Source organism: Pimephales promelas, chromosome 15, assembly GCF_988280905.1.
Source record: "Pimephales promelas chromosome 15, fPimPro1.hap1.1, whole genome shotgun sequence".
In the NCBI taxonomy this organism is placed as follows: domain Eukaryota; kingdom Metazoa; phylum Chordata; class Actinopteri; order Cypriniformes; family Leuciscidae; genus Pimephales; species Pimephales promelas.
The window spans coordinates 21143196-21153965 of NC_142783.1; the positions used below are offsets into that span (position 1 = coordinate 21143196).

The following is a 10770-nucleotide window of genomic DNA, read 5'->3' on the forward strand; positions in this document are numbered from 1 at the left end:
TATTCACTATAGACATTTCCATGAGTTTTTGTATTGTATTTCTTACTGATATGAGGTACAAAATTGCATGCAAATTCAATCCACTAAATGACACATTTTTACATACGATTTATTTATTTTATAAATTTGGTCTGGAAATAAAATCAAACAGGCAGTACATACAGTACTTGACAAAATAGTCTTTGGTTTGAATAGATCATTTTACATACAATTGATACTTTAGTAGTAAGCAAGAACAAAAGACTCAGGAGACCCTAACAAAACCAATCATTTACAATTCAAGCATGTAAACAATGTGGGTCATGATTAAAAAAAAAATCATGTAGAATTTAAAAAATGAACCAATGTGAAGACCGTCCTTTACTAAAAGTGACATTCTATAGTGCTGAAAGATTTTTCATGTGAAATGTCAAATGTGCTTATTTGTTTAATTGGTTGGTTAGAACTGATTTCTCTGCTTTCTTTCTGTCTCTAATATGTCCTTTTCTTAAGGTACTCTATTTTGGAAGTTTCTGTCTCTTATTGGTCCATGCAGACAGTAATTCAGTCCATAAAATCAGTAGGCTAAGTAATAGTACGGGGGTAAATTGTGTTATACTTATATAACAGATAACTTTTTCTACCATATACTGTTCTACCAACAGTTTTCAAAATGTTATTCAGTGTCAGTGGGCTGGGTAGTGAGTTGTATTGTTATTTTATGTTCATGAATGAATTTTACACACAATCTCTTGGTCACAACCCCCCAGTAGAGCGCTGTAGTGTTTCTTCACATCCTCATACACAGGGACAGGGTCGGTGAGTCCAGGCAAGGTCAAAGATTTCTCATTGAGTCGCACACCAATTCTTATTCCCTCCGGGCATTTATAGAGCACTACCAGCAGATTGGCAGCGTATGGCACAATGCGTCCACTGCGAAATATTCTATTCTGTTGGGTTGCAAAGTTAGTTGATTTGAGAGGGACGTCATCCTTGAAGAGATCCAGCAGGGTGAGGAGGGGTATCAGTGTCTCAGCGTGGCCAACCTGCACCGTTACAGCCTCTGATACAGTAACACCCGAGCTGAGAAAGAGAGAGAGAGAAATTTTTAATAGCTTTTTTTTACATTTTTGTTTACATTAACTGTCAATCAAATTGACCCACAAACATTGTAATTGTATTTAAAATGTTGTAAGCATATTCCACAACACATCAGTGTGTCGACACTTTACAGGCATGTTTATGACCATAAATGAGAAAAGTAACAAAAATTCAAGCAGAAAACTATAATTCATCCAGTATTTCAGACAATTAAAAAAAACTAAATTGACCTTCAACCTAATACGATGCTTAATCCTGCGTCTAAAAATAATGCAATATAATACTCTATCTTAAATAGTCCTGAATGCATGTCTTTCAAGTTCAAGTAAGAGTTATCTCACATTGCCCTTTCATTACAAAACCACAACTACTTGAATTACAAATACTGGTTTGGATTTTTAGCTGACATTAGAGTCAGCCCTAGGTACTGTGGGTTTCTCCCTTCCTACTGTTTGCTACCACTGATTCTAGAGGAGTGCTCCGCAACCTTTGAACACGAACAAAGGTGATCAACAAACACAAAGAGAAGGTGAACGGGAAATTTCACAGCTAAAACCCAACATATTGCAGAAGAGAATCAGCAATTGTCACACAATCATTCATAAAACACATTGATCATTAATGGGCTGTGCAGGGATTTCTGAATAGGTCAAAGCCATAATTTCGTAAACACACATTTGATAAAGCCAGTTAAAAGCTGGGCATCAAAAAATGTCACTGCAAATAGGCTGATTAATTGCCAAAGAGAGGAAGATTTGTCCGTGATAATGAGACTATAACAAAGAGTTTTAGGGAGTGTACAGTATTCACTTGTGCTCTCCACTGTAAACGAGATACAAAAATATTTGACCATTGTACTCACATTTTTGCATCATCATGCGTATGACAGCACTAAGTTATAAGTAGTTTTAGAAAACACATCTCTTCACTTTGCTTTTTTTCCCAATACACTTCCAATTTTAAATGCAAAAATGTTCTCTGTGTGAATAACCCCTTAATGTACTTTGAGAATTCTGAGTGTTCAAAAACTGGTCAACAATTGAGGGTCTTTTTTTCTGTTGCCCAACACAATAAAACATATGACTGTTTTGAAGTTTTCTTTTTACAAAAACTGCTGCAAATAAAATGCAGTAAGCTGTAAACCTAGAGATGGCAATTTTCTTGGTTGGCAAGGATATCATATCTCTGGTTTTATTGGTCAAAAATTAACAGATGTACTCAATCACTTGATCTAATGTTGTAACATCCTTCTTTTGACATCAAGCAGTGGGTTTCTAAATAACAGGTAACCTGGCCATTGCCAGGGTTCAACAGGATTCATCTGTACTCTAAGGAACTATCTGTACCCACTTCTTCAGCATTAAAAACATAATGTAAAATGACTGTGACAATCAGTTATTAGAAAACACCTGTATAAATATCACAGCCAAAATAATTTAGTTCTGTCAGGGACATTCACATCAGTTTACAATATTTTATCACCTAATGGAGTATAATCATCTGATTTGCTTCTTGTCTGATGCTATTATCTACTTTTACATTTGCTTAGTTATGATCATTTAAAATAAAACAGCCAGACAAGAATCGAGAAGCGAATGAAAAACCGGTTTGTTTGGATTTCTGGAAATATTAAAAGGAACAGTTGAATAAAAAAAATAGTTCCATCATTAGTCAATTCCAAACTCCTATGACTGTCTTTCCCCTGTCAAACACAAACAGACAAGTTTAGCACAATATTCAAGCTGCTCTTTTTAATTAATGATTTAGTTTTATTCAACAAGAATAAATTAAGCTCATCAAAATTGACAGTGACTTTATAGTAAGTACATGTAGTTAATTAAAAATGCTCAGTACTTATTTGAGTAAGTACAATGTACAACTACATCACCTTAAAATAAAGTGTAACCCAGTTTTTTCATTCAAACAGCAGATCATGGCGCAAGCAACGAAAAAGGTATGGGTTTGGTTTCCAGACAATTGGTTTGTAAATATAAGGATGCATATCCTTATTTGTGGATACCCTCGACCATGTAAATTTATGACACACACCCCACACCCAAGTTTGCTTAACTTTCAGTATGACATTCAGTAAGGATATGTGACAGACCAGAGAATGAATCGGAGGATTGCTGATTATTGCACAAGAGAATTGTATCGCTCTAGTTCCTGTTCAGATGTTGTGTATTCTGTGTAATGTGTTGTGTCGGGCTCCGCGTGGGAAGTGGGCAGAGGGTGTGAGGCGTATTTGTGTTATGATGCTGGTTAGGCAATTCATTTAACTTGAACGGGTTTGTATGAATGCGCAGCTGTTCTCAAATAGCAATATTACTGGTTAGGCAAACACTCACTCTCTGGCTATGTTCACGCACTGTATTTATTTAGGGAAGAAAACTTGATTCTTAGTAGTAGATAGAAATGAATCAAACAATGGTCAGGGACCCAAAGTCAATGTACTACCCATGACACCCTTGAGTAAAGCCTGAAACCAGGGTGATAATGGTAGCAACAAACATCATCACGAAATGGGCTTTTTTTTTCAAGCTGGTGCTCGAAAAATACTCATTCAGTAAATGTCAGTTGAACTCATTCTCAAAAAAGGGATACGTTTTTTGGAAATAGGCTCATTTTACAACTCCCCCAGAGTTAAACAGTTGGGTTTTACCGTTTTCGAATCCATTCAGCCGATTTTCTGATATAGGGGTGGTGATGGCGCAGTGGATAAGACACAGGCCTTGGGTGTGAGAGACCCGGGTTCAAATCCATTGTGAGACGCCAATGTGTCCCAGATAGGGATGGGCAATGATTAATCGTGATTAATCGCATCCAAAATAAAAGTTTGTGTTTACATAATATATGTGTGTGCACTGTGTATAATTAATTTGTATATAGAAATACCCACACATGCATGTATATATTTAAGAAATCTGTGCATGTATATATTTTATATATATTTATTCACAATTAATATTATATATAAATATAAATATTTGATATATTAATAACACATTTTTCTTAAATATATACATGCATGTGTGGGTATTTATATATACAAATTAATTATACACACTACACACACATATATTATGTAAATACAAACTTTTATTTTGGATGCGATTAATCGCGATTAATCGTTGCCCATCCCTAGTCCCAGAGCAAGACACTTAACCCCTAGTTGCTCCAGAGGCGTGCGACCTCAGACATATATAGCAATTGTAAGTCGCTTTGGATAAAAGTGTCAGCTAAATGAATAAATATAAATGTAAATGTAAATTTAGGAGAATATAGATAACCAGACAGTTTCTGGTCTCATTGGCTTCCATAGTATTTTTTTTCCTACTATGGAAGTCAATGAGACCAGAAACTGCCTGGTTACTGATATTATTCAAAATATCAGAAAATCGGCTGAATGGATTCGAAAACGGTAAAAACCAACTGTTTAACTCTGGGGGAGTTGTAAAATGAGCCTATTTCCCAAAAAAAGTGGAGTATCTCTTTAAAGTTAAGAGTCACTTAAAGGGTTAGTGCACCCAAAAATGAAAGTTAAGTCATTAATTACTCACCCCCATGCTGTACCAACCCCGTAAGACCTTCGTTCGTCTTCGGAACACAAATAAAGATATTTTTGATTAAATTTGAGAGCTGTATAACTACCACATTGGCTCCTAAGGGACTGCCTCTTGACGGCCCAGAAAGTCAATGAAGAAAATGTTTAAATATCCCAAGTGACTACCGTGGCTCAACTATATGTTTATCAAGCGACGAGAATACTTTTTGTGCGAAAAAACAAACAAAAATAACGAGTTTATTCGACTATTCCCTTTCTTCCTTGTAGGCCAGAAACAAGACTTCCTTAGATTTCCACGACGCATGCGCGAGAACTGAACTGAAGTAGTGTAAGGAGATCGCAATTCTCGCGCATGCGTCGTGGAAATCTAAGGAAGTCTCGTTTCTGGCCTACAAGGAAGAAAAGGAATAGTCGAATAAACTCGTTATTTTTGTTTGTTTTTTCGCACAAAAAGTATTCGCGTCACTTGATAAACATATAGTTGAGCCACGGTAGTCACTTGGGATATTTAAACATTTTCTTCATTGACTTTCTGGGCCGTCAAGAGGCAGTCCCTTAGGAGCCAATGTGGTAGTAATACAGCTCTCAAATTTAATCAAAAATATCTTTATTTGTGTTCCGAAGACGAACGAAGGTCTTACGGGGTTGGTACAGCATGGGGGTGAGTAATTAATGACTTAATTTTCATTTTTGGGTGAACTAACCCTTTAAGTTGTAAAATGTGAGTTTCAACGAGCCGTGTGTATGAACAAAAGCAAATATATCCCTTTTACGACTTCTCCTCTCACAAACAGAAAGAAATCTGTTTTCCACCTTCTTCTCTTTTCCTCATGTGAATAGACCCTTTTACAGTTGGTAAACATGGTGACGTTTTTTTGTGGGCGGGGCTTAGGTGGAGGCAGAAAGATCCATCTGGCCGCTTCACTAACGCTAGTTAGCAAGGATTGTTAGCTTGTTTTTTAACAATGACTGGAGAAAATCCATGAGAAAATCCGATATTATCTTAATGTGTAAGGTCACTCAGTGTCCAGGGCCGCGATTGTTATTTCCAAAAGTTATTTTTAACGGACGGAACCAGATTGGCCGACCTGTAGCCGCCTACACGCTCACTCGATGCATGGATGATCTGACAGGATTAACGTACGTTACCTCCGTTGAGTGGCCTGACTTCTACACCTACCTTATAGAGAAACCGATCGTAAATAGAAACTGAGGGCATATAAATCTTTAGATGCCTATATGGTCCTGTACAAGACTTGTGTGCACTGCACGATCCGCAGTTCTGCCGAGCCAGCGCCGAGACCACGACAATATAAAGAGTGACATTACAGTGCGATTTTAATGATGTGAATATTTTCTAGAAATAAAAGTTCCAGATACAGCATATTCATTTTTCATCCTTTCTTGCACCAAAAAACACAACAAGATGACATTTAATAATAGTAACAATTATTTAAGCTCCCTGTGTAGCCGAATCTGTGCTGTTTTGCACTGGCCGCCTCCAGTTTTCACTTTGTTTTGCCTCCAGCTAGCGCCGTGACGTAACTGTGACGTCGGCGCAAAAGGGGTCTATAGAATTCTTAAAAATAAAATACACTGAAGTAAACAATTACACAGAATGAAACTGATGTTGAATAAGGCTGTCACCTTCAAAGCTAAACTTAGACACAACTAGCTAAGAAGACTAGGTCTTTCCCAGAGCCGTCTGTCTGTACCTGCTGAACTTATTCAATATCTTCTCAGGCATAATAACTGATACTGCTGTGAAAACATGTCACAGATACTTTATTCTTCCTTAGAAAGGCTGGTCCTTGACTCTTTTGTGGGAGTAAAACTTTTGAATAAAGTGAGAATAGCATCAATTTTTTCTTATATGCATTATATAAAAAGACATGTCCTCTTACTTGATATTGGTTACAACTTGGTCAAGACGATAGAAAAGATCATGGAAAAGAATACAGCTGGACTTGCTGTTGATATCATGTCCATAGCTTCGTTTCCAGTACTGTTTCAGGTCACCAGCGTATTCCATCACCTTAAGAGACACAACACAGTGTATTTAAACATCTGCAGAAGCATATGACCTCTCACCAGTGTGCAAGCACATTCACAAAAAATATATGTTGGCATTAGACTGACATTCACTGACACTGACATAAAACTTATATACTACCGTTCAAAAGCTCAAGGTCAGTAAGATACTTAAAATGTGTTTGTGTTTGGCTCTTATGTTCACCAAGGCTACATTGACTTTTTTTTTTTTTTTAAAGAAATTAATACTTTTAATCAGCAAGGGCACATTAAACTGATCAAAAGTTACATGCAAGTAATTTATATATATATATATATATATATATATATATATATATATATATATATATACATATGTAAACAATTTGCAACAGAACTCTTTTTTAACATCAATAATAATAATAATACATTTTTTGAGCAGCAAATTAGCATTAGAATTTCTGAAGGATTATTTGACACTGGAGACTTGAGAAATAGCTGCAGAAAATTCAGTTTTGCCATCACAGGAATAAATGTATTCATTTATTCACAGGCTTCATTTATTCGCTCAATTTTTTATTTTTTAGGAGTAGGATTTTTTGTAACAATGTAAAAGGCTTTATTGTCAATTTTGATAAATGTCTGCATTCTTGCTGAATAAAAGTAATAATTTCTTTTTTACCTTTTGAATTGTTATAATGTTCCATCTGAGGAAGAAATACTCCTGGTATACTTCTAGGTCCTACGATAAAGTAAATAAGGGTAAACAGGAAAAACTTCTCTGTTCCAGTACCTGTGCATCAACCTCGTCAAACAACTGGCACCAGGGCGAGTTCACTTTGAGGATAGTAAACTCGTATGAACACAGGAAGAATGCTGCTTGCATTGAATCTACAAAGAAAAACAAATTTTAAGACAATGTGTAAGTGAACACTGATTTCATTTCGACTTTTTTTTTCTCAAAACACTACTTTATTCTCGGAATTTAACAAGTTTAATCTCGCATTATAATGACTTTAATCTCGATATTTAATGAGTTTATTCTCAAGATTGTATTTCGACTTTTTTCTCGAAATTTAACGAGTTTAATCTCGCATTATAATGACTTTAATCTCGAGATGGTTTTATTTTTTTTTATTATTGGTTGGCCCTAATCCTCTTCCGTAATACGGTAGAATAAATAAGACATTTCTTTGTTCATATCTTTGTAAAATAAATTAATAATCTCTGTGAAATCTTTGATAAAAGCATGTGCTGGTGTACAGGGCAATCTTGTATTTTTGCACTTTCATCCTATTTTTGGGGCAAAGAAAAAAGGATCAACACTGCCATCTAACGGTTGTAGTGTAGACTGCAGTAGGAACACTATTCGACATTCTTTCCCTCGCTTACTCTCATCTCTCACTCTCTGTTTGTGCATTGATATACAACTGCTGACAACAGCAGATCAATTGAGCAGTCCTGACCTCTTAACTCTCCGAGTTAAACTTGCTTCAACAACATTTGGTAGTTTTCTTGCTTTTGTGATTCTCATTCCCAGCTCTTCCCATATTTCTTCTGTTCTCCAGAGAAAAAGCTGCAGCAAACGTGGCCCGTCATCTATAGAATTTAACTACACCATTTCATATGGACACTCAGTGCCTCAATCCATTTCACCAAAAGTTGTTTAAAAAATATTTCTGTGGCTACATTTTACTATTTTAATGATGGTACAGATTAGTGATGTAGTTGCAAACCATGTACAATTTTGAAATTTGAAAGCCCAGCCTTCTCAATCAATTGGAGTTTTGGACACCACAATTTTGTTTATTGATTTTTAACATTTATAAATCATCTCAAAAACCTCTAATCTGATGCATCCTCACTGCCGAGGAAATAAAAAAAAACACGAACAATAGACTTAGAAAAATTCACTTTCTATCTTTAGGTTCTCATCAAAGGTTTATTTGACATGTGAACTGAGGTCAGCCTGAAATGCATTCGGGGAGAAAGCGTGTGCAATAATCTACTCATATGCAAAGTTTTGTGGTTATGGTTGCAAGAAGAGCGTAACATTTAAAGGGAAGTGAATTGGATGCATGTGTTTTAAAATTAAAAAAGCTCTGTCAAGAAAACATAACATAAAAATGATCACAACATTAACACACTTTTAAAATGCACAATAGCACTGTGGATGTTGCTTTATTCCAGGAATTCAACAGGGACTGTGTAACAGTGTCATGATCATGTTATGCAATCACTGACCATCGGTGACGCTGGTGTAAGGGACCTTCAGCCTGTCAGCCATTTTCTCCATTACTCTTTTCATCTCAGGGCCTTCACTGAAACGTTTTACTTCCTCCAAGGCACTCTTGTTGTTCTCCACTTCTTTCACGAACCGTTCACACTGGTCAAAGTAACGCATCAAAGCGTCATTTACAGCAGGTTCCAACTCAACTGAGCAATGAAACAAAACAAAACAAATTTGTAGAATTAACATTATGGGTTTATAAACATGGCACTTTGACTCATAAAACTGGAATAACAAAATGTTACTTTGTAAACGTATTTAATCAGTGGGGGAAGCCAATCAAGAAAGAAATATAGATTAAGATGTCTAATAAAATAAGTCAATCCAAAAAAATTGATTGTTCAAAATGTATTTTTATGTGTTTTCTGTGCTTATCTGCATATACTGGAGCTAACAAGAAGTCTTGTTTGTGTGTGAATTGTAAGCATAATATATAGGCTTTCTATACGTATACTGGTTATAAAGGCGACAAACACAACCAATAAGGCAGATTGCTGAAGGTCCACATAAGCATATTTAAGTTTTTATATGCCCCAAAGTCAATTTAAAATTTCCTTGTGGCTCCTTAAGATATATTTATTTATTTATTTATTTATTTTCAAATAAATGATTAGTGTATTCAACATTTTGGCATTCATATGATGACTTTTGATGTGCCATACATAAACCATGATAGTACTAAAGATACAAATTTAGGTGATAGACCAGTAATGATATCAGCTAATTTTGATATATGATATTGATATATCAGTCAGGATAAAAATCTGAGGAAAAGACTAAAAAGCAACTAAAAACAATTAGTAAAGATAATAAAGAGATCTATAATTGGTTCTTTATGAGCATGTAGAAATGCAGTTGAATTGTTTGGTTAATTACACCAGAATGGAACAAGTTTCCATTTTCTCTCCACTGAATCTCACAGCTGAAACCAGTGAGCACTATCATCATGTATGAAGAGTCAGATGAGCATGCTGCTCATGCTGGAAAACAATGATGGCATGCGATTCAGTGTTTGTGGTAATTGCAGGGTTGGGTCCTCATGCATTACCTTTTTCTTCTATGCGGAGTCCTCTCATTAGTCCCTCTCTGAAAGCGATGGTACTGTTCACACACCTGTGCTTGGAGCTGGTGATCAGTTTCACGCGTCCTTGACGCACATTGTCCTCGGTCAGTAAAGAGGGGAACCATTTAATGAGTCTCTGTGCCAGGTTCATGTGATCCTCACGGCCCTTGTTTACCAGTCGCCCGTCCATCTCATCCTTGTACCACATCTCCCACCGTGACTTTATCTCTGACAAACAGCTTAAGTTGTCGGTCGCATTACGCACGACGAGATTATAAAAGTCGCGCATCTTTTGGATGTTTTTAGCGGTTGGGAACCTCGTCCCGTGCCGGATTATAGCTGTCAAATGAATTTCGCGGCATGTCGAGGAAGGCAGCGTCACGAGGGAGTTGTTTATGGTCAAAATATCCTCGATTAAGTACGTGTTAACCTCCTCATAGCGACCTTTGGTGCCAAAATACCTAGCGATCTCTGGTATGCTGCGTTTTGTGGGTGAGTGGATGCTACAAGATGACATAAACGCCCAGTAACTTATGATGAAGTGAAAAAGAACAAAACATATCGTTGTTACCACTTGTTTGGCCATGTTTGTGTTTTGGGGTGCGTTGCTCGGCGTCTCCTAGTTGCCTGGTTTTGCCTTTGCGCAACTAAAAAGTGACTCATTTCACTAGACTTTACTCGCAAGCTGATGTTTACATTGAGGACCTAGAAATGTTGGCCAAATAGTAGCTTTCCCTGTTTTTCTGCATCTGCGCTGGTAGT

General features: G+C 36.4%; 1 protein-coding gene across 1 annotated transcript; it reads right to left on the reverse strand.

The window, feature by feature from the left end:
- Positions 1–93: 93 nt before the first annotated feature.
- On the reverse strand, positions 94–10710 carry minpp1a (multiple inositol-polyphosphate phosphatase 1a). The gene is made up of 5 exons (XM_039655982.2): positions 9994–10710; positions 8900–9091; positions 7449–7546; positions 6550–6680; positions 94–1062 (listed from the first exon to the last, which is right to left on the reverse strand). The coding sequence occupies exons 1-5, from the start codon at positions 10592–10594 to the stop codon at positions 705–707; spliced, it is 1380 nt and encodes a 459-aa protein (XP_039511916.2). The 5' UTR covers positions 10595–10710; the 3' UTR covers positions 94–704.
- Between the last annotated feature and the right edge of the window lie 60 nt (positions 10711–10770).